The sequence below is a fragment of the Sinohyriopsis cumingii genome, chromosome 16, assembly GCF_028554795.1.
Source record: "Sinohyriopsis cumingii isolate HCF-2022 chromosome 16, ASM2855479v2, whole genome shotgun sequence".
NCBI lineage: Eukaryota > Metazoa > Mollusca > Bivalvia > Unionida > Unionidae > Sinohyriopsis > Sinohyriopsis cumingii.
Window position 1 is genome coordinate 84,818,264 of NC_142976.1, and position 25,501 is coordinate 84,843,764.

Sequence of the window (25,501 nt, forward strand, 5' to 3'; positions counted from 1 at the left end):
ATATTAGACATTTCATGTGCACTGCAAAGACTTAACGCACGTTCATTTACCAGATGAGATTATGACTATTTAAATTACCACCCAAATGCAACCTTTACGCACGCGCGAGATTGAGTAGCATGGTAATGGGGATTTGAGACCATTTTACCATTTTTCGGCTCCCGGGCTAGAACCACTTCAGGAGTTCTCACGATATTTCTCCCACTGAAAATTTTTGCACTTGTGTGCATTTGTGATGGTCGCCTCACGTTGGTCATTGTGGAAGCTTTGCTTGTCACGGCTTGGGAGCTACAGTGTCGTTAGCTTGCAGACAGACTGATGACAAATAAACTCGATATTTCCTGCCTGTAAATCACCTGTTTTCTATCGCAAGCTTCACAGCTGTATAACTGCGCACATATTCCTAGGTAGCCGTCCATCGAAATTAAGACCATCACAAACGCCGCCATACTAATTGTTTTATCTTCTATGGTCACCGAATACAACTTGGTAATTATGACAAAACTACTTTTGTTGCCATAACGAAATATTGTAGCCAGCGCTGCCTGCGGCCCCGGTTACTATTGACATAGCTCCTACAGCAAACCTGACTGGTGAGAAGATGATGGTAGTTGTAGTCACATTTCCAAGACCAACAGTGGCCACGGCGGTGATTACGCAATTATAATCAAAGACCACATACACGCGTTTGCATTTCGAAAGTAAATCGGTTTTCTTTGTGATTTCATCTCGCAGCTGCTTATGCCACTCAGATTATATTTTCGCATCGGTAGCTTTAAGGGCCCATCATAGCTTTTCTATTAATACTGCTATCACTAAATATAATTGCTTGACATGCCAGCCTTAGTCGGCTGCAACACGCACACGCAATTCCAACCAAGCATATTTTTTGCTGGTAATTCAATCGTAGAAAATCTCTTCTGGGACAATATATGCCTCCGGCCATTGTGTGGTGAGTGGGCTTGCCACCAGGTTCACCTAAAACTACACAGATTACTCCAATTGGTTCTCGTTTTAGCACAGGAACTGTTATGCGGACAAGTGCGTCCTTTTCCTGACTGAGGCAGTGTTTGCGGTTCGATATGATTGATGGGGAACTGACAGACGTAACACTGGGTTTATGGGTGAATTCTACTCTTTCTTTGTTTAAGATACTGAATGGGTGTCAAAGAATTTGAAATAGTAACAGGCCTTAAAAGTCCATTCACTGACAATTTGACAGATATATGTGGAAAATTAATTATTACATAAGGGAAGATATATTTTCTTTTTTGTTTTCTTTTTTTTTATTGAACATTAGTTGTCAGGATTTTTTATGTTCCCCTATATCACCACCCACCTCGATGTATGGGGCATTTCCTTAAAACTTAAAATAATTCCTGTTCTTGATATTTGTCACCTTACTTATGCACAACAAAACGTTCTCTCTCTCTCTCTCTCTCACACACACACACACACGTGGACTCACAAATATTGTACACAAAGAACCGTTCATACAAACCCCAAGATGTTTACAATGTATGTTATTTTTATGTGAAAGTAAAGAAAACCTAAGAAATAAAATTAACGGATGACAGAAGGGTCTACTTTGTCTTAAACTCATCAGAGATACATTTTTTCTAAATGGGAAAATAAATCAGTTCCAAAAGTTCCAGGCACTGTGGAGGTAAAGACGGTATCACTGTTGTGGCGATATCATTGTTCTCCCACAGATACATTGAAATACTCGTTATGAAATATATGATAAATTGCATTTATATTTGACGTTTAGCTGATAGCGAAATCGCTACTTCGTGATATTTTGTTTTTCGTGATGTTGAGACTTTGATGACAAATTCATACAGCTTTTCCCACCAATACAGTCTGACAAAAATCAGATCTGAACTGTCTTACATAGGGCAGTGGGGATAGATTTCGAATCAGATTATCCACCAATGTCACAGCTCTTTCCCATGCTGAATGACAATGGTAATCTGCGATGCGGGGTTCATCAGTTACGTCAAGCGGACTCGAGTCACACGATCTAAGGAGTATATTTTGACACGCACATTTACAGTTCAATATTTCGCTAACCTGTGATGGCATCAAATTGAAAATCTCAGATATTATGTAAATCATTATACTGAATCATTTAATATAAATGAAATGGGGTATCACGTATACCTGTAAAGATATCTATAAATATTTGGCTGCGCAAGTTGAATCCTTCTGGGTCATACGTCAGTTTGTGCATGATCATTGGGTGTAAATAAAACACTAAAAAAAACGGCAAGAATACACGAAGACTAAAGATATTTAACTGAAACTTATTCCTTGCTCATTGTTTCTTACTTGATTATGTCAACTTTCCAGTTGTTCTTAAGAAAGCGAGGCATATGTCCTTGATATTGATATGCATCCCATGTTGCGTTCTCGGCGTTCGAATAGAAAATTTGAGCCTAGTGTTTGAGGACTTATGGTATACATAAGGTTTCTGGCTGGTTTTATGATTACCGACGATAGCCTAACTTGGAAACCTCGTTATTTGCTTTATCTGTATCCTCCAATTTCTCGTCCACTAGATAGCTGATTACCAGGGTTTTATTACTATAAAGATTGCCGCTATCGTTCGTTTAGCTCGGATTCAGCATGTCTAGCTTTGCCGGTAGAAACTGAAGTCGGTTGTGCCAAATAAAACAACAAATAAAAACACTGAAAGCAGCAAGTGCGCAGCGTGCATAATTCAGTGGGTCATTGTTATCAATTCTGATGTTTTCTGCCATCTCAGAAAATATCGGAATCTGAACCAAAGCGTTTATGATCATGCTTAGGGTACTTTGAATATTTATGTCTAGAGCTCGAACCGACCAGCGTTTTGTATTCCATCATACTGTGCTTATTTTAGAGAAAATCAAATTGTTGCAATGTTCAGGCCTTATTTATTTTCGTCCCTTTTGCATATTTTTATCCGTGACCATCATCTATAAATTTGCAATCTGAAACATTAGCTCCAGAAGGTCATGCTGTCTTGTTTAGTTGTCTGCAGACTGCAACCTATCGCTATGCTGCACCAGACACGAAACATGTTCTGTGTTATAACCTACATCTAAGTAACTTAATGTTTATTATTAAGGGCAGGAAATAAACATTTGTGTGAGCGCATTCTGATGCTGTTATTATCGGTCGAGGTCATTGCAGGATTTATGTGGTGCCTAACAGTTTTTATTCTGACAATTTACTTTGCAGCGTATGTTCTTTAAGTTTGTCTAATGCCTCCATCCATATACATGATAATTGACGATTCGCTTGTACAGTTTCTCCAGACTTAATGGGAGTCGTTTTTCTCTCCCAACGGGTTTCGCCAGCGGTCAGAGATTAGCTGGATACAAAGCTCCAGGAATCATGGACAGACTTTTGTTTTGCCACAACAACAAGGGAAATTATTGCACCCCAGTGTCTAAACCACAGCCGCCATGCAGAAAGACCCGTTGTACTTGTAGACATATCAAGATCTATTACAGTAGCATTAGTTCTGTTCATATTAACCCCATTAACAGACAACACATTTTAGAGTTGGCAAAGTAACCCACTAATAAAATATAATTTTTTGGCACTAAAAATTTGAGAGAGAGAGAGAGAGAGAGAGAGAGAGAGAGATATTTGCACTTCTCTTGAATAATTGTTTAAAAATGTTACGAATAAAACAATCTGATTAAAATCAGGTCTCCACTTTCCTACGCGAAGAGCGGACAGCAACCACTTAGGGGTCATGTTCTGGTGACCTTTGAATTAGCCAATGAAAATGCAGCTTTCAAAACACTGAAAGTGAGTCAGAACATTTGGCACATATTGATGATCTTCAGCCACACTGCTTAGTTTTCCAAACGCGAAAATAAAAGATGTCATCTGATTGGCTGATACAATTAGCGATTATGATAACAATATAGGTCACCAGAATGTGTGCTCGAAGCGGTCACTGTCAGATCTTCACATAGGATAGTGGAGGTCTGATTTTAATGAGATTGCGAATAAACAATACGCATACACACGTATAACACTCTTGCAATATCATCTTTTCCAAATATAAATGGGTGCAAACAAAAGATTTGTTTTCTATTTGCGTGTCACGTATCGGGCGTTGAAAATGTTGACGATGATCACTTGTCGTTCGTAGATAATCTTGACCAGCAGTGGATAATATCACTTTGGTTAACAAACATATATTCCAAAGCATTGCAGCAACTTCGGTTTTGATACTTTTGCAACAAGAATTAACTGTCAGTTGCCAAAATATGAACCGGGACCGGTGCTGTAGAAAACAGTGGAAGACCCAGCAGAAACAACAGCGATAATTGACCCATTACGGCCCCACATCTGTTGTTCCTAATCCTGGTTTAGATGATATTCGATAATTATTGTTTGTTACTATAGACTCACAAATTGCTCATTCCCGGTCTCACCAGTTAACACAAATACGATCGAGTCTACGCAGCCTGCCAGGAATGCAATTTAGTATAGATATGTATGTAACAATTGTGTCGGTTCTCTTAAGTGTCTTAAGACATTTTTCTAGCCTAATGGAAAGACCAAAAACAAACTCCAATAACCCCAAATATAGGAGTTATATGAGTAATGATTGCGGTCTATCTGGTTAACGAAACTTTCGCCTAAGACAACAGTAAGTAGTGTATGGGGTTTCTTACAGAACTGTTTAAAAAAAGGCTTAATGGTATCGTAGTCTAACTGTAGCTAGGTCCTCATTGTCACTTAGCGTTGTTTAAACTACAGGAAATTATTTTCCGGGTAAACGGTTTATGAAATGAGTCTTTCGTAAAACGACTTTATTTCCCACGCTATAATGTAACTTGGCATGTTTCTCTGGTGTTACGATATTTAGAAACATTATCCCCAGTTCGTGCTATTTACATGCAATTGCTGTCATGAAAATTAGGTGTTTTTTGGGGGGTTTTACGTATTATTAACATGCCAAACTCTGCAACTCTAGGATATTAGATAATATAATCATTGTAGTTGTTGAAAGCAAGGTAATAATTCGAATATATTTATTACAACTGTCAAGAGCAGGAAAACATTTGAGCGAAATACTGTAGGATTCCTGTCGTCCGGATGTTAAGTCGTGTAATGAAAGCATAGGGTACATTTACCGAACTGTGCAGGATAATAACACGTCTCTTTGTTGCAACATAAAAGCCTTAGAAGGCAGTATGTCAAGGTATCACCCCACATTACCCCATGGGCCTCATTCTCTACAACTGCAAACAAGTTATCTATTGCTTTGATGCTTTATGGCATAGCAGCACAATATGTTATTAGTGTCGTTGGAACTGGTGCAGAGTGCCTTGCTTAGTGATACTAAGACAGCCGACTCAGGCTGATCTGATGAAGGGATTCGAACCCATACCCTTTCGGTCGCGAGTCCAGCACGCGATAAGCATTGAGCCACCGCGGCTTCAGACTTCATTAGTCGTCTTCTACGACAAATTCGTGTGCTTGAGTTATTACAACAAGCTACTGACAGAAACTTACGACTACTATCGTACATCATCTTTGGACCGTATGGTCATACAAAATGACTATGATTACAACAGTACATTTTAATAAATTGTAAAGGTTGTAAAAATAAATCGTAAAGAAGTGCTGTGAGTGTTACATAGTTGACAATAGCGTGGATAAATCAACACTGAAAACTCCAATGATGATGAGATGCGGAGTGGTAGTTATAGGGGAATGAAATGAGCACGTTAAACGAGCCTTGGCTAAAGTTGAAGTTTAACTGGAATTTCATTTACCTACTTGTACCTGAGGCATTATTGTCTAACCTATCATCACGACCGTTCTTAGGCCGATTGGACATATTTGCCGCTTTAGTAATTTTTAAAAGTATATCTATAGAGAATAAGTAATTTAAAAGCGATTGAAGAAAAATGAAAGCTCAATATCATATAAAACTTGTTTACAAGTTTATTTGCAAATGTCGTGCTCACGGGGTGGGGTGGAGGGTCTGCGCGTAAATCCAGGAACGTCCGCCAAAATGATCCAAATCGGGCCCCGCGTCTGTTAACGCCGTTACTGCCAATGATTTTACGTTTGAGAGTTTCCATGCTGGTTAGAGTGGTGAGCAGTGTAACACTCACACGTCTGTGTAAACTGCCAAGGACATACTTTGATGCTTGATATTTCCACCCTAGGATCTTCTATGTCTCCATGCACATTCTTAGGGCTGACTAATCACGTGACTTACCCATCTAAAATGATGTTCCAGGTGCTTTGGGTGCTTTGAAATTCCGGTTCAAGTTCACCTTAGGGTAAGACTCGTTTAACTTTCTTATCAAATAGAAAATTCGGGCAAAAGTATAATTTGCATTCAATCTGAAAAAGGACCGAGTAGAATTCAACCAGTCACTTTGATTTTTCGCCATAGGAGAGGTTCGCCACGATCTCGTAGTTGGCTCTGTATTTTTGACGTATAACCTGCATTTTCTGTTATTGCCGTATTAGCGTGTAAAGTTTATTTAATGGACGCCATCGTTTGTATGTGTGTACGTAGTCGCTCGCGTGTGTGTGCTTGAAGGTAGATATACACAAAACATTTGTATACTAGTATTACAGTGAGGGTAAATGAATTCGTTACATATTCAGTCGCCAATCTGATTAAAATCCGATTCAGTCGCGTATTATGGTATACTTCGTTTTATAGATTAGTCATAAAACTATGCATGCAATTATATGCTACTGAATACGCAGCAAACTTGTTTAACCTCACTGTAATAATAGTATTTAAAACAACGAATATGATGCATGTAAAGAATAAGCAGCTTTTGTTCACAATTTGTTTTTCCAATTCACGATGCCTGCAAGCATTAAAAAATCAAGTCGGTATATTTTTCATGTATAATTGAACTTATATCTTTCTTATTTTGTTTTATACGCCGCCGACATTTACAAGACTTTGACTGAGAAAGGCAGAATTATATATCAAGAAGAATATTAATTTGCCGCTCATTAACATGTTGAATTCTTGTGTTTGTTGTAATTAATTGCCATCCTTGTAGACATAGTGTTCAACATACAGCTGGGGAACAACCATCATACAGATAAAGTAATGGATTGGTGTACACAAGGGCAACTGAGTATGGCAAACATCATACAGAGAAGGTATGGATTGGTGTACACAAGGGCAACTGAGTATGGCAAACATCATACAGATAAAGTAATAGATTGGTGTACACAGGGGCAACTGAGTATGGCAAACATCATATAGAAAAGGTATGGATTGGTGTACACAAGGGCAACTGAGTATGGCAAACATCATACAGATAAAGTAATGGACTGGTGTACACAAGGGCAACTGAGTATGGCAAACATCATACAGATAAAGTAATGGATTGGTGTACACAAGGGTAACTGAGTATGGCAAACATCATACAGATAAAGTAATGGATTGGTGTACGCAAGGGCAGCTGAAACATCATACAGATAAAGTAATGGATTGTTGTACACAAAGGCAACTGAGTATGGCAAACATCATACAGAAAAGGTATGGATTGGTGTACACAAGGGTAACTGAGTATGGCAAACATCATAGAGATAAAAAAGTAATGGATTGGTGTACACAAGGGCAACTGGGTATGGCAAACATCATACAGATAAAGTAATGGATTGGTGTACACAGGGGCAACTGAGTATGACAAACCTCATACAAAAAAGGTATGGTTTGGTATTCACAAGGGCAACTGAGTATGACAAACATCATACAGAAAAGGTATGGATTGTTGTACACAAGGGCAACTGAGTATGGCAAACATCATACAGAAAAGGTATGGATTGGTGTACACAGGAGCAACTGTGAATTGGTGTACACAGGGGCAACTATGGATTGGTGTACACATGGGCAACTTAGTATGGTAAACATCATACAGAAAAGGTATGGACTGGTATACACAAGGGCAACTGAGTATGGCAAACATCATATAGAAAAGGTATGGTTTGGTATTCACAAGGGTAACTGAGTATGACAAACATCATACAGAAAAGGTATGGATTGGTGTACACAGGGGCAACTGAGTATGGCAAACATCATACAGAAAAGGTATAGATTGGTGTACACAGGGGCAACTGTGGATTGGTGTACACAGGGGCAACTATGGATTGGTGTACACATGGGCAACTTAGTATGGTAAACATCATACAGAAAAGGTATGGACTGGTATACACAAGGACAACTGAGTATGGCAAACATCATACAGAAAAGGTATGGTTTGGTATTCACAAGGGTAACTGAGTATGACAAACATCATACAGAAAAGGTATGGATTGGCGTACACGGGGCAACTGAGTATGGTAAACATTATACAGAAAAGGTATGGATTGTTGTACACAAGGGCAACTGAGTATGGCAAACATCATGCAGAAAAGGTATGGATTGGTGTACACAGGGGCAACTGAGTATGGCAAACATCATACAGAAAAGGTATGGATTGGTGTACACAGGGGCAACTGTGGATTGGTGTACACAGGGGCAACTGAGTATGGTAAACATCATACAGAAAAGGTATGGATTGGTATACACAAGGACAACTGAGTATGACAAACATCATACAGAAAAGGTATGGTTTGGTGTTCACAAGGGCAACTGAGTATGGCAAACATCATACAGAAAAGGTATGGTTTGGTGTTCACAAGGGCAACTGAGTATGGCAAACATCATACAGAAAAGGTATGGATTGGTGTACACAGGGGCAACTGTGGATTGGTGTACACAGGGGCAACTGTGGATTGGTGTACACAGGGGCAACTGAGTATGGTAAACATCATACAGAAAAGGTATGGATTGGTATACACAAGGACAACTGAGTATGACAAACATACAGAAAAAGTATGGTTTGATGTTCACAAGGGCAACTGAGTATGGCAAACATCATACAGAAAAGGTATGGATTGGTGTACACAGGGGCAACTGAGTATGGCAAACATCATACAGAAAAGGTATGGATTGGTGTACACAAGGGCAACTGAGTGTGGCAAACATCATACAGAAAAGGTATGGATTGGTATACACAGGGGCAACTGAGTATGGCAAACATCATGCAGAGCACTGTGTACACAAACATACATAACTGAAAACATTTACGAGATTTCGACTGAGAAAGATGGATTTTGCATGGATTTTAAAGAAACAAATATAAATTATATATATCATGAAAAATATTGAGTTACTGATTGTAAAAATGTAGAATTATTCTGCACATATATTTGTTGTAATTAATAATCATCCTTTTTGCTAGATTGTGAAAACATTTTGTATACAAAATATAGAAACAATATGAAGAATATAGACCTGAATAAGTCTAGAGTAGTCTAGTTCGTTTCAGAGCGACTGGAGAGAGAACCCTTTGGTAATTCAGTTGTGACTTTTATTTTGATTATTTTTTTTATTAACCTCAACATTGAAAATTAGTTACATAGTTAAGGATTGAAATTTGGGATTCAATGAAGATTATTGCAGTAAAAATACGATTGAGGGTTGAATTTTCTCTTTAAGTTGACTGAGTTCAATTAAACTGCTAAAACGTCTTATGTCTATGTGGGACTCTATTAATAGATACAAACTGAAAAGAGTTTTTCAGGCGTCGCAGCCACAGAATCGATTTTGTTAGCTTTCATCTCCATATTTGTCACGGATACGATAATTAACATTTGAAACAGTTCACTGAAGGCCATTGATTTTTATATTCTGTTCGGCTCTGGATTTGGAAACATCTCTGGGGTCATACCATTTACAGAACATCGACCTGATATCGCTTTTTGCACGTTCTATTTCAGAAGCTCTCACCAGCGTAGAATTTAAGTTGTAAAGACTTGACTGAGTGTATAATTATTTCCCAATTAATAATAATAATAATAATAATAATAAGTCTGTATTTTAATAGGGTGATAGTCAGCACAAAACTAATCTCATATGTGTCCCTCAGTTATAGACATATATGTACACTCAAATATGTAAAATACAGCTGGGAAACAAACATAATGCAATAAAGGTATACTAGACTGGCGTACACAAGAGCAACTGAGCATGGATTCAGCAGAATATTGTTTACACAAACACGCATGATCAAACGGATTTCACACACACACACACACACACACACACACACACACATGATGCTTTTTAACATCTTTGGGCAGACAGTACCTAATGACTCGACACGAGAAAGCCAAACTATTTTTATACAATTCAGTTTTGGACTTGGCAAGAAGAAATCCATCAGATGAGAGCGTGCCATTAATAGACTGGGACTGTATTAATATTATTTGTCCTTTTACTGAAGATATCATTTATGTAGTTGGGCATAGAACCATTAGAATCTTTAAATACAAATGTAGATTTTCTTAAACATATTCTTTGATAGCTAATCATTATCCTCATAGCATTCATACATCAACTTTGTTCTTCAGAATAATTATGTTGGCTGGTTTTTGAAATCTTTCCACTTTTGCCAATTTTTTTAAAAAAAAATACCCAATGTGAAGTTGCAGTAGTTCATATGAAGTTGAATTTAACTTTTTCTAAAACTATACGACATAAAATATGCTGAGTCTTTAGCTCTGCTAGTAATGGATCAGAAGAGCTCATGGGATTGACTTTTGTCTGTTGTCAATCCACCCGTAAGTACAAGTTTGTAATCACTGTTCCTCCTAAACTACATGGAGGCGTGCTATGAAAGTTTACACACACATTCATATTAGAATACTAGAATATTAGAGGCAATCTTAAAACTTTTGTCATCATTACTCCTCTTGATGGATGGTCATATCAATATGGCGTTTTCAGTAGAAGAATTATTATGCAGTTTAGTTCGACCTATATGAAAATAGTTTAGATCTGACGTACTAAATGGCCGCCGCGGCATCCATCTTGAAACTCTTCTATACTCCTGTCGGCACAGGGTTTCACCTGGAGACATTTAATAATCTCTAGTTGGTCCTGATTGGTAATGATTCCCATGAGACATCACATACGGCCTCACATCGGCTAATTTGAAATCTTGTTATTACTGAACAAATTATTAGAGACGGGTTTCAACGCTTACCAATTAAAAAAGGAAATGGTCTATCTTAAATTTCTGGAAATTATATTCGGTCCATAGCACGTCAGTCCCTTCGAGGGACTTTTCTTTCTATGGTGTATATAAGTTGGTGCCAAACATTAGTAAAATATGTTCAAAGTATATTAAAAGAAAGGGAATGCATTTCATCAAAACATTCACAATAAAGCCCCCGACATGATCTTATGAATGAGGGTTTTAAGCATGTTGAACTGCGCCAATGTCTGGTAGCAGTTCAAATTCTTGCTTATGTAGACATGCTCAGTGTATGTCATAATAGAAGTGTTCTGGACACGATATCTTTCTGCAGCATACATGGAAAGCAAACATTAATACTGTACAAAATGTTAAAGTGATAGAAGAGAATTTATATAGAAACTGATCTCTATTCTAAATTAATTCACTCTCACTTGTATGTACTTCAGACCAGTTACCTCCCGCAGCACGTTTACAATAATTCGTACGGCATGCGCCAATCATGTGCTGAAAAATGGCGTTCAATCCCGCCAAACAAAACACAAAAACAAACCAAAACAACAACAAACCCTTATGACCCAAATGCTTAAGCTCTATTCCTGGCATCTTTGAAAAGAGACTCGGAGAGCTCACGGGGCACCATATAATGAGAAGATACAAAAGAAGTTACATTAAGGAAGCTATGAATAAAACTAGACTCCTCGATAGGCGAGGCCTTTTGAAATATAAATCCAAGAACACCAACAAACGTGTCCACCTCTTGGTTACTCTCTACTCCAATTCCCCAGACTTACAACAGATCATTTAGAGCATTGAGACCAGATGGAATCATATATATATATATATATATATATATATATATATATATATATATATATATATATATATATATTTAGAAAGACTTTTTCTTAAATAGGTTCCTATTATTTCCATTGTACAAATAGATGTCGCACAGAAGAAGGAAATAATCTTTTCATTATGTTAGGTCCTAAAAACTGACATGATTTAAGTTTCTTAAATTAAGCCAAATACCTTAAAGAACGAGCAGCAAGTTTTACTGAAATAATATGTATGCATTTATGTCTGTTTTAACATGTCAGCAAGTATAGTATTGTGCTTGCCATCTGTTTCCAAGAACTATCAAATCTTGTTATTTCGTTTTGTTCATATGCACAACCTCATCCTTCCTTCCTATTAGATACTTGACAGTTTACATGACTTTGCCATATTAAAATGACTCAAAAATGATAAAGTAAATGGAACACGGTATTTTTTCTATATGTATTAAATAGTTGCAAAGCAGACGGCTTCGTTTGATGCCACAGTCTGTATATTTATGTGTAAATCAAGCACTGTTCTGTTACGTTGAACGTTATGTTTGTACAGTAGGCATTATTTAAACCTGAATCCATTATTTTTTTTTAATTTCAGGTTGCAATAGGAGACTTGAACCATAAACAAGGAGAGCAGACAATACAAGAATTTACGTCACAATATGGCGTCGGAAAAGCAATATTTGTACCATGCGATGTGACATCATTTGATGAAATGACTAGTAGGTACTTCTTTCTTGATGTCAGAATAGACCAAGTTTTAAAGAGCAAGCTAATACTTGTGTTCAGCAAAAATAATGTTTCACTTTTGACTTCACTTCATATGTTCTTTTTCTCAAGTGTAAGCTAATGCTGCAGAGCACACATGTGCGCACGTGTGTGTGTGTGTGTGTGTGTATGGACACTCACACAGACACGTGTATGTTTATGAAGATAGATAGATAGATAGACAGACAGACAGACAGACAGGCAGGCAGACATACATACGGACAGACAGACATACAGATAGATATAATTCCAAGTGTGTGTGTGTGTGGACACACAGACACGTCTATATTTATGGAGAGAGAGAGAGAGAGAGAGAGAAATCCAATTATACGATCTTCTGTAGAAAGTGTTAAAAGCATATGTGTCAAGGGATTGGTGCGTGTGGAAAGGTCTTCGTGTAACACAGTTTGGATATATATATATATATATATATATATATATATATATATATATATATATATATATATATATATATATATCACTATCAATGAGAAGATAACATTATATAATTTTAGGAATCACATAAATACATATTTCACTATGTCTATATCAGATGTCTCTCTCTCTCATTATATATATATATATATATATATATATATATATATATATATATATATATATATATATATATATATATATATATATATATATATATATATATATGGAGAGAAAGACATACAGAGCGCTCTCTTCGCAAATCTCCAATAATTTTAATGCATCAATTTCACTTCATAAGTACAACACTTTCTAAAACAGTGCATTTGACGGTGCAGACGTTTGCATGAGGTGATATTAAAAATGGAAGAAGCCAGAGAAGGATACTCGTTACTGAGGCAAACATATCGGACGTGTGCTAAAATAACTGCTTGCTGATGGATTGTCATCAAAGGTTGTCATCGCCGGGGGCGGTTGTGGGAGATAAGTACCCACTTCCCTTGGAAATCTCCCAGTGGCTTGCGTCTGATAGAGCCTCTGACAACCAAATCCAGCTCCAGGCCTTCACGAGTGGCGGAACCTGTTTAAACTGACTGGAGAAGGGATGACAGGCGAGCTTCTGGCGCCTCAAAACCAGATGGTTCGGGCTGATGGGGCTCGTTAACCTTGGGTGGTCGCCCATTTAGGAGAAGGTAAACTCCGATTTCAAACCTTCGCTGCCTTGCGACATACCCTCTCAGGGGAAAGGCTAAGGGAGTAAACCCCAACAGATAATCCGGAGTCGGAGTCCCTAAGGCGACTTGGCACTGATTTCAGTGTCATCTCGGCAACTCCTGCGAGCAGCTGGTGCCATGACGTATCGGCTTGTCCTTTCCTTTAGATCCATCAGCTGCGTGGAGAGGGGGGATAATCTGTTGATTCTCCATATCACCCTCCCAGGCTTGCGGCCTGAAGAGGACACTCCAGCTTCGCTCCATAGCGTCGACACAACACGGGAAGCAGCAGTTTACCGGTTATAAGTCACAGCTCGATTGGCGTAGAGCCAGACGCCAGGGGTTGCTTCTGACGGTGGGAGAGACCAACATGTTTCACTGGACAGCTACCGCCCGCCTCAAACTGGGCAGCCCCCAGCCAATAAGGTACCGTCCCGCCACAGTTCGCCTGCCTTTCTGGGTGCGTAAGGCTTAAGGTACGCGAGTACCTGACAAGCGGACTGCAACTACTGCACCAAGAAATAACAAAATAAAAATAAAAAAGAAGACTTAAATCCTCAAGCTAGGTACCTGGAATGTCCGGACCATGCTGACTGGGCTTTCAGATGATCTCCAGACAATCAGTGATGTTCGTAAGACTTCAGTCATCAACGACGAACTTGCAAGGCTCCAGGTCGACATCGCCTCACTACAGGAGACACGACTACCAGATTCTGGGTCCCTCAGAGAAAAGAACTACACATTCATCTGGCAAGGAAAGAGTGCAGATGAAGCCAGAGAGTTTGTTGTTGGATTCGCCGTCAGGAACACTCTGCTGGGAATGATAGAACCCTGCCAACAAGGAAATGAAAGACTGCTATCCCTCCGCCTCCACACCACAAACGGGCCTGTCAACCTGATCCGTGTTTACGCTCCCACACTAAGATCCGCCACAGATACCAAGGATGAGTTTTATGATGAGTTAAACTCGCTCATCGACAAAATTCCCAAGAAAGAGAACTTGATTTTGCTGGGTGACTTCAGTGCTAGGGTGGGTGCCGATCATAACTCTTGGCCCTCCTGTCTTGGCAAGTTTGGTGTTGGAAAGATGAATGAGAATGGGCAGCGACTTCTAGAGATGTGCTCGTGCCACGAACTCAGCATCACCAATTCATTCTTTCAGACAAAGCCACAGCACAAAGTGTCTTGGAGGCGTCCCCGGTCTAAACACTGGCACCAGCTGGACTTGATCATTACAAGACGGTCAGCCATGAAGGGTGTGCTTCTTACACGTACCTTCCACAGTGCTGACTGCGACACCGACCACTCGCTGGTGTGCTGCAAAATGAAGCTTCATCCAAAGAAGATCCACCGGTCTAGGCAAGAGGGTCAGCCACGCATTGATGTGAGCAAGACGTCATATCCAGACAAGGCTGAGGAATTCACATATGCTCTTTCCAAGATGTTTGACTCAGAACCCCCCAAAGGCAGTGCCAAAGAAAGATGGGATTACATCAGAGAGACTGTATACAGCACAGCCACACGGATCTTTGGTAAGAAGCAATCAAAGAACAATGACTGGTTTGAGGCTAACTCTGCCACACTCATGCCAGCCATAGAAGAGCGTCGCAGTGCTCACCTACAATACAAGCGATCCCCCTGTCAGAAGACACTACAGGCATACAGGTCTACCGGAAGCAAAGTGCAGAGATTAGCGCGGCAGTGTGCCATTGAATACTGGCTTCAGCTCTGTCAGAGTATCCAGTCAGTAGCAGATATTGGAAACATCAGAGGCATGTACGATGGCATAAAGAAAGCAATGGGTCCCACGAAGAACCTGACAGCACCACTGAAGTCTGCCGCAGGCGATACCATCCACAACAAGGGCAAGCAGATGGAGCGTTGGGTGGAATACTACTCCGAACTGTACTCCAAAGAGAACCACGTGAACAATGATGCCCTCAACGCCATTGAAAACCTCCCTCTCATGGCTGAACTGGATGAGAAACCTACTGTAGACGAACTAAAGAAGGCCTTAGAGAAACTGTCCCTAGCTAAAGCCCCAGGGAAGGATGGCATCACAGCAGAACTCATCAAGTGTGGCTGTAGCGTGCTTCTCACACACCTGCACGACCTTCTCTGCCAGTGCTGGGACGAGGGGGCAGTGCCTCAGGACATGAGAGATGCTAACATCATAACCCTGTACAAGAACAAGGGCGACAGAAGCGACTGCAACAACTACAGGGGCATATCACTTCTCAGCATCGTGGGTAAAGTTTTCGCACGCGTCATCCTGAACAGACTGCAGACGCTTGCTGACAGAGTTTACCCAGAGTCGCAGTGCGGGTTCCGCGCAGAGAGGTCCACAATCGACATGATCTTCTCTGTCAGGCAACTGCAGGAAAAATCCAGAGAACAACACAGACCCCTCTACCTGGCCTTTATAGACCTCACCAAGGCATTCGATCTGGACAGCAGAGACGGACTCCTGGCGAAAATTGGTTGCCCTCCAAAGCTGCTAAGCATGATTCAGTCCTTCCACGATGACATGAAAGGCACAGTGCAGTACGATGGCTCAACATCCGAACCCTCTGACATGCGCAGTGGAGTTAAACAGGGCTGTGTCCTTGCCCCCACGCTCTTCGGCATCTTCTTCGCAGTCCTGCTCAAGCACGCCTTGGGACGTCCACAGAAGGGATTTACCTGCACACACGATCAGACGGCAGACTGTTCAACCTGGCACGACTGAAGGCAAAGAGCAAAGTGCGTGAAGTAACCATCAGGGACATGCTCTTCGCAGACGATGCTGCTCTAGCCACCCACACAGAAGCTCAGCTTCAGCGCCTGATGGCCCCCTTTGCTAAAGCATGTGATGAGTTTGGGTTAACCATAAGCCTAAAGAAAACAAACGTGATGGTTCAGGACGCGTTCCCCCCAAGCATCATCATCAACAACTACGAACTTGAGGTGGTGAGTCAGTTCATATATCTCGGCTCTACCATCACCAACAACCTCTCGCTCGATGCCGAGCTCAACAAGCGGATCGGAAAGGCATCAACAACTCTCTCCAGGTTGTCGCAGAGAGTGTGGAACAACAGCATGCTGACCATGAACACTAAGATCACCGTGTACCGTGCATGCGTGCTAAGCACTCTCATGTATGCCAGTGAAACCTGGACTCTGTACGCCTCACAAGAGAAAAGACTGAGCGCCTTTCACATGCGATGCCTCCGACGCATACTCGGGATCACCTGGAGCGATCGAGTAACAAACAACGAGGTGCTCGAGCGTGCCAAGATTCCCAGCATGATCACACTCCTCCGCCAACGCCGCATCAGATGGCTGGGCCATGTACGTCGGATGGTTGACGGACGGATCCCCAAAGACATTCTTTATTCGGAATACGCCTCTGGCAAAAGGTCGATCGGACGGCCACATCTCTGCTTCAAGGATGTCTGTAAGCATGACATGAAAGCCCTTGATATTGATGTCAACACCTGGGAAGAGCTCGCTCTAGACAGATCAGGCTGGCGACATGCTCTGATCACTGGTCTGAAAGCCGGAGAGGACAAGCAACGCTTGCTAGCTGATGAAAGACGATCGCAGAGGAAGAAGAAGTAGCTTCAACCAACACCTGACACAACCTTCAAGTGCAGCAAGTGCAGCAGGGACTGCCACTCCCGCATTGGACTACTTAGCCACAGCAGACGTTGCACAACCACCAACCAGAACATCTCTCATGGGCGCAGTTCCATCGTCTCTCGAGACTAACGGATGCCAACTAACTAACTAACTGATGGAAGAGAAAGGGGTGGTTGAGGTCGGGGGAGAGCAGAATCTCTCATAAGAAATACTGTACCGCGGTAAAGACCCCCCCTACCAATCTGCTTAGAAAAGAGTTGCATTTATCGACAAATAGATCTGAAAGGCACTGATACAAGGTCATGTTTTGTTGACTTTTTTACTTACCAATCAAACTGCATGTTTCGTCGTGCTGAAAGTGGTAAATGTCATTCAGAACATATCTTTTATCACGATAACATTCCCAAAGGCACAATGCAACGTTTGGTATTATCTAGATAAGTAGATTGTACTTTGCCTTTATTAGAAGAAATAAAGCTTTACAGCACAATGCATTCATTGCTATACATATTCCTGCAACACCATCTTACTCAAATGTTTCATTCAAACACAAATACAAATCCAATCATTTTCCCCCACCCCCATACCCTATTCCCTGGTCTCTTTTTCCTTATGGCACCGTCCAAGTTAAGCTTGAGGACAGTAGAGATATTCGTATCTATCTTTGATAAAATATAACTCTGGTAAACATGTGCGTGGAATTCAGTGGCCATTATCAGGTAATGCCACAAGCCAATATGGTATGTAACAATAGTCATCATAGTTCATTGAGAAAGTGCTGTATTAGATCATAGATAAATTGTGTCAAACCGAAGATAAAATAAATCGCTACCATACGTTATTGTACAGACAAAGACGAACATTTACGGATGTTGTTACATTAAGAATTTACCCCCGGGTGATTTGGCAGTATTGCGGGTGGTTACTTCATGGGATAAAGAGTATCTGACCCATATCTCAGCTAGGGATGATATATATAAATATATGTATGTTTGTGTGTGTGTATGTATGTGTATATGTATGTATGTATGTATGTATGTATGTATGTATGTATGTATGTGTTTTTATGTGTTTGTGTGTCCTATGACCGACTGACGTTATTACCTCTTCAGAAAAGATTACATAAGGTTAATAAAAACACGGATTATGGATAATAAAAGATCATGAAACACAACAAAGAACCGAGAACGTGCGTATACAAGATGAAATATATCAATGCATACAATCATATAATAATCTCTAGGAAATGTTGGAACTAAATATTCCTTGGCATAATAAGGAACCATCCTTGTTTTACATCTTTGCTTGGAACTGCTAATGCCACAGTTATGTATGTGTGATTGTGTGTGTGTGTGTGTGTAGCCCCACTTTCTATGTACATTTATGTATTTATCAATTCTTTCAAAGTACGAATATGTATGTGGTAACTTTCAACCACTGTGTGGACAAAATCTTGATTTGCTCCTATCGTCATATTTTGCAGATTTATTCCAAAATGCAAAGAAAGCTTTTGGTTGTTTGGACATCGTAGTCAACAATGCAGGCATTGGAGGTGAATTCGCACCGATGTGGGAGAAAGTAATAGATGTTAACATAGTAAGTTTCCGAAACGAGATAACTATTTATTTGGCTAAATTTAATTTCTTTATGTATTGAAGAACGATACAATAATTTAAAATCAGTATTGAATGAAATAATATATGGAACTATCTTGGCATCCGTCCGTCTACGGGAGACGATGGCATAGCTCCAAAGTACGCTTTTGCTTATCCTTCTTTTTAGCTCTCTTTTCAGCTTGCTTTATCCTTCTCTTTTCCTCTGCGTTTTGAACTCCCTGCCTGACAGCTAGACGCCAGCTGGAACGGTTGTTTGCACAGCTCTCCCAGTCATTGACATTGATGTTTGCTGTCTTCATATCCTTCTTGCAAACATCTTTGTAGCACAGATATGGTCGTCCAGTTGGTCGTGCACCTTCTGCTAACTCCCCATATAACAGGTCCTTGGGAATGCGACCTGGGTCCATTCTCTTGACATGGCCGAGCCAGCGAAGGCGCCTCTCGCTGAGTATGGAGAACATGCTGTTCATGTTGGCGCGTTCTAGAACCTCTGTGTTGGGTACTTTGTCCTGCCACTGGATGTGCAGAATGCGCCGCAGACATCTCAGGTGGAAGCTGTTGAGTTTCCTCTCGTGTCTTGCATAGGTGGTCCATGTTTCGCTACTGTAGAGAAGTGAGCTGAGCACGCACGCTTGGTAGACACGCAGTTTGGTCTTCTCTGTGAGGTTGGGGTTGTTCCAGACCCTCTGGTTAAGTCTGGCCATCACTGCTGCTGCCTTGGCAATCCTGCCGCCCACCTCAGAATCAATGGAGAGTGAGCTGGAGATGTTAGACCCGAGGTATGTGAAGTTCTCGACAACTTCCAAATTGTACCCATCGATGGAGACAGAGGGAGGGGAGTCTGTGTCCTGTGCCATGACATTCGTTTTCTTCAAACTGATGGTCAGTCCAAATTCCTTACATGCATGGGAGAGGCAGCATCCCAGCTGCTGAAGTCCATCTTCCGTGTGTGATGTCAAGGCTGCATCATCGGCAAAGAGCAATTCACAGATGAGTACCTCTGTGACTTTAGTCTTAGCACGGAGACGGGCGATGTTGAACAGCTTGCCGTCAGCCCTGGTATGGATGTACACACCCTCGCTGCAGTCCTTGAATGCGTACTGGAGAAGCATGGAGAAGAAGATGGCAAAGAGCGTCGGTGCAAGGACACAGCCTTGTTTGACTCCGCTAATGACTGGGAATGCTTCAGATGTTGCGCCATTGAAGCACACTGTGCTGTGCATGTTCTCGTGGAACGACATAATGACAGCAAGCAGACGTGGGTGGCAGCCGATCTTCTGCAGGAGTCTGAAGAGTCCACTCCGACTAACCATGTCAAACGCCTTCGTCAGGTCTATGAAGGCAATGTAGAGGGGCATCCGCTGCTCGCGACACTTCTCCTGCAGCTGACGTAGTGAGAAGATCATGTCTACAGTTGACCTGCCGGCTCGAAATCCACACTGGGACTCTGGGTAGACGCGGGAGGCTAGGATCTGCAAGCGCGCCAAGGCGACACGGGCGAAGGCCTTTCCGACGATGCTGAGGAGGGAGATGCCCCGATAGTTGTTGCAGTCGTTACGGTCTCCTTTGTTTTTGTACAAATTGACGATGTTGGCGTCACGCATGTCCTGTGGGATGTATCCCTGTTCCCAGCAAAGGCAGAGGAGTGTGTGTAGGGTCTGGAGCAGTGCTGGTTTTCCGCTCTTGAGGACTTCAGGCGGAATGCCGTCGCTTCCAGGAGCCTTCCCACAGGCAAGGCAATCGATGGCTTTTCCGAGCTCTTCCAGGGTGGGCTGTGTGTCTAGCTCCTCCATGACAGGCAGGTCTGGAATGGCGTCCAGGGCAGTTCCAGTGACATTGTTTTGGGTTGCATATAGCTCGAGATAGTGCTCAACCCATCGCTGCAGTTGTTTCCCCTGGTCTGTGATGACTTCGCCCGCCTTGGACTTGAGGGGGGCGGTCTTGTAGCTGGGGGGTCCCGTCGCCTTTTTGATACCCTCATATATTCCTCTTGTATCCCCGGTGTCAGCAGCTGTCTGTATACTGTTGCAAAGGTTCAGCCAGTAGGTGTTGGCACAGCGGCGGGCGGTCTTCTGGGCGTTATTCCTTGCAATCCTGAGGGCTTGTAGAGTTCTGGGGCTAGGTGCAGCCTTGTATGCCAGGAGGGCTTTCCTCTTTGCCTCAGTCACGGGCTCCATCTCCTCCCAGTTTGCCTCATACCAGTCGACATTCTTTCGCTTCCTCTTCCCGTAAGCTGTGATGGCTGAATTGTACACAGAGTCACGGATATGGGACCACTTGGAATCAATGGTGTCATCAGGTGTCACTTTGGTGAGGGCTTCCTTCAGTTTGCTGATGAACTGCTGTGTTTTCTCTGGGTTGCTTGCACAGCAGGTGTTGATACATGGGTGACCCGTCTTCTTGGCGTGGTGCAGCTTCTTGGGTAATATTCGCACCTTGCTGGCCACGAGGGAATGGTCCGTGTCACAATCGGCACTGTGGTAGCTGCGGGTAAGGAGGACACTGGCCAGTTCTGCACGCCTGGTGATGACGAGGTCCAGCTGGTGCCAGTGGCATGAACGTGGGTGTCTCCACGACACCTGGTGGATCTCCTTGCATTTGAAGAAAGTGTTGGTCTCACATAGGCTGTGGGAGCAGCACATCTTCAGCAGTCGCTGACCATTCTCGTTGATCTTACCCCTTCCGTAAAAGCCGAGACAGGTGGACCAGGCCTCATGGTCAGCTCCCACTCTAGCATTGAAGTCTCCTAGTAAGTAAAGGCTTTCATTGTTGGGGATACTGGATATTGCCTGATCCAGAGCCTCATAAAACTTGTCTTTCTCCTCGTAGGTGGAGTAGAGGGTTGGGGCGTACACACTGAAGATGTTGACCGGGCCTAAGGATGTTGACAGCCGGAGGGCAAGGATTCTCTCAGTACCTGATGATGGAGGTTCAATGAAGGCGAATAGCGTGTTCTTGGCAGCAAAGCCTACACCATGCTGCCTAGGTTCATCCAAAGGCTTCCCCTGCCAAAAGAATGTGTAATTGGCTTCCCTGATGGTGCCGCTGTCAGCCAGTCGGGTCTCCTGCAGGCAGGCAATGTCGATGTTCAGTCGGGAGAGTTCTCTGTCAATGACGGCAGTCTTCCGTGCATCGTCGATCTGCTGTAGGTCAGTGGTCAATCCAGGACACATGGTCCTGATGTTCCAGGTTGCAAAACGAAGAGTTGGAGTCTTTTTATTTCTTCTTTTAGTCTTTCCTGGTGCAGAGTTTTGTGGCCCACTTGTCGAGATGGTTCTCTAAGCTCCACGCACCCAGTGAAGCAGGCAGGCCATGGCGGGCAGCACCTTACTGACTGGGGGCTGCCCAGCTTGAGGCGGGCGGTAGCTGTCCAGTGAGACCTGATGATCTCTCCCACCGTCAGAAGTAACCCCTGGCGCCAAGCTCTACGCCAATCGAGCTTTGACTTAGAACCGGTAAACTGCTACTTCTCGTGTTGTGCCGACGCCGTACGACGACGCTGGAGTGTCCTCTCCAGTGGAGCTATGAAGCCTGGGCAGGGTGGTATGGAGAATCAGCTGTTGCCCATGCAGCAGATCCCCCCTCTCCACGCAGCTGGTGTGCCCAAGGGAACGACGAATGCCGATACAGCTTGGCACCAATGGCGTCGCAGGAGTTGCCGGAATGACGTTGAAGTCAATGTCATACCGCCTTAGGGACTCCATCTCCGGATTTTCTGTCGGGGTTTACTCCCTTAGCCTTTCCCATGAGTGGGTATAGCCACAAGGCAGCAGAGGTTTGGAATCGGAGTTTTCCTTCTCCTAGATGAGCTACCATCCAAGGTTTACGAGTCCCATCTACCCGAAGCAACTGGTTTTAAGGCGCCAGTGGGCCGCCTTCACCCCTTCTCCTGTTAGTAGAAAACATGGTCTGCCGGGCTTCAAATCTAAGCCACTCGCGAAGGCCAGGAGCTGGATTTTAGTTGACAGAGGCAGTAGGAGACGCAGGCCGTATGGGTCATTTTGGAGGATTGGGGCGCTTGTCTCCCACTCCCACCCCAGGCAATGTCAACCTTAGACCACATATGGAACTATATCTTTACGCTAACACAAGTGTTTGCCTATCATTAGCGTCAGTCTGATAAGCAAATATACAGGAAGCGATGGTTTGCTGTATTTACTCACGTGAAACCATTAAACCAGATGCCATGCCAACATCATTACTTTTAGTAGCAAGGGTGTTTTCCCTCTGGTTTTGCATCTGGAAATTCAATTATAAATAGTAGCATTTAATCGGTTCCTAGAGACAATAAACGATGATACAAGTAAACCACAGTTTTGTCGTATGCAATAAATTGTAATCCAACTCCAAGACAATAAAAGGAAGATAAGAAAAGATAGACCAATAAATACACATTTGGTGTTGTGTCTTTGGAAAGGATGTTATAAACTAATTGCAAATCCCATGGTCGTTTCTAAAAATTCTTGAGAACTTGTGTATTGACTCTTTTCTCGTCATGATTTCCGCATTCTCTGATTTGTTTTACTTTATTTGATCAAATGTAGTTTATGATATGTGTAGCAACATAACCATGAACAAGAATATACTTCTGAAGATGTACGACGTTACATGCGAGTAATTCCGTTTTCATGTTAAGAATAAATCTTTTGTTCAGTGAGAACAATATTGTTTTTACTCATTTATACCAACTCCATTTACCTAAATTAACCCACTGTTGCATGCCTAATTTTTAGTTCTTTGAGAAACGACATTGTCAGTATTACTAAACATTATAATGTCATACGAGTGTTACATATTCATTGTTTTATATAATTGCCTAGATGAATTGTGTTTGATATATTTGTGTTTGACCGTGATTAGCGAACTGGACGCATAATGTCTCCATTATAGAATCATGATTTCTAGACGATGCTCAGTATGCTCTATAAATATTGTTAGAAACAGTAAGCTTCTTACCGACCGCCATGTTTATGTTACATATGAACAGATTAAAATCTTGAGCGGTAACATCTAATAAATCCATTTTGTTGTGGGGTTTTTTTTGTTGTTTTTTTTAGCTTTAAAATTTATTTTCTTGTCATTGGAAATTGCAGTATGGTTGACAAGCTAACAAAATAGGGTCAGTCGGAAACAAAGCTGCACTTAGTTCCACAGTTCATATATCAGACTAAATGGTGGGTTGTCCTGCTGCCTATCGTCCGTCGTCTGTCGTGCATCCGTCAGTTCGCATAAGTTGTTATCGCATAAGTTTGTTATCGCTATTAATTCTAACTACTTGACTCTTTACGCACACATTCAGCACAAGGTCTAGTTGTTCCTAAATGAATATGTTGCTGCTCAGACTGCAGCCATCATGGAAATTTTGTTGTTGATATTCCTTCTGATTGCGTTTTCATATCAGCATGTGGTTTTCGCTAAAAGATTCCTTATGATGTTTAGTTAATCTTAAATAAAACTGGTGTCATCTGGAACATAACATATTCTTATCGCTACTGCTGCGTAATGAATCGTCTTATGAACATGAGGTTTTCACTAAAACACGTTATACGATGGCTATTAGCTCTCAAAGCAAAATGGTACCAATCAGTGCAATATGGCGGCCATAGCAGCGATATTGAAGTCTTATTTTCGCTTCTCCATTTGAACGGAAAGTCATGTCGACAGGAGGTTTTCACCAGAAGACTCCTTGCTATGTGTATTTGAGCCTAAATGAGAAAGGTTCCGCTTGGATATCCAATGTGGCCGCCTTACCCACCATCATGAAAATATTGTTATTGCTACTCCACTTGAATGTGTGGCCATAACAACGTGGAGGTTTGACTGAAATATGTACTATGATGCCTTCTAGGCTCTAGATCAAAGTGGTGCCCATTTGACGTCCATTATAGTAGCCATGTTGAAAATCTTGTTAGCGATACTGTTCCTGAACTGAAAGTCATCTTGGTATTGGACTTTGCCAGGAGACTCATTGAGATACCTAGTTAGTACTAGTTGAAAATGGTACCGTTTTCAACACGCAATATGGCCACCATGCATCCAACTTGAAGATCTTCTCATTGCTACGTTACACTGCATGTCGACATGAGGTTTTCATCAGCAGACTAAATGTGTCATTTTGCTGGTCTTGAATTCAAAAGGTGCTGATCTGACCTCATGTATGGCTGTACAATTGAGAGATTAAAATACCTGTAACCAATTCCTCTCAACGGAATTCATATCAACAAGACGTTTTCACCAAAGGTCTTCTAACCTAGTTTGTTCTAAGTGAAAATGGTCTTACATCCAATATGGATGACACAGGGGCCTATTTGAAAATCATATCGCTTAAGATTACCAGAGATGATTTGAACACTCAACAGTAGAAAGAAGAAATTGTCTTATCTTGAATTCTTGGATGTTAATTCTGGACAGTAGAGGGTCAGTTCCTTCGAGGA

General features: G+C 41.8%; 1 protein-coding gene across 2 annotated transcripts in view; it reads left to right on the forward strand.

Annotated features, from left to right (window-relative positions):
• LOC149780933 (15-hydroxyprostaglandin dehydrogenase [NAD(+)]-like) overlaps nucleotides 1-25,501 on the forward strand; it is a 101,757-nt gene that overhangs the window by 57,739 nt on the left and 18,517 nt on the right. For both annotated transcript variants that reach the window (XR_016415173.1, XM_089938036.1), the window contains exons 2-3: nucleotides 12,513-12,636; nucleotides 18,935-19,047. Coding sequence is in view for 1 of the 2 variants with exons in the window: in XM_089938036.1 (XP_089794162.1) it covers nucleotides 12,513-12,636; nucleotides 18,935-19,047 (237 nt within the window). In the remaining variant the exon portion in view is untranslated. The remainder of the gene's footprint in view (nucleotides 1-12,512; nucleotides 12,637-18,934; nucleotides 19,048-25,501) is intronic.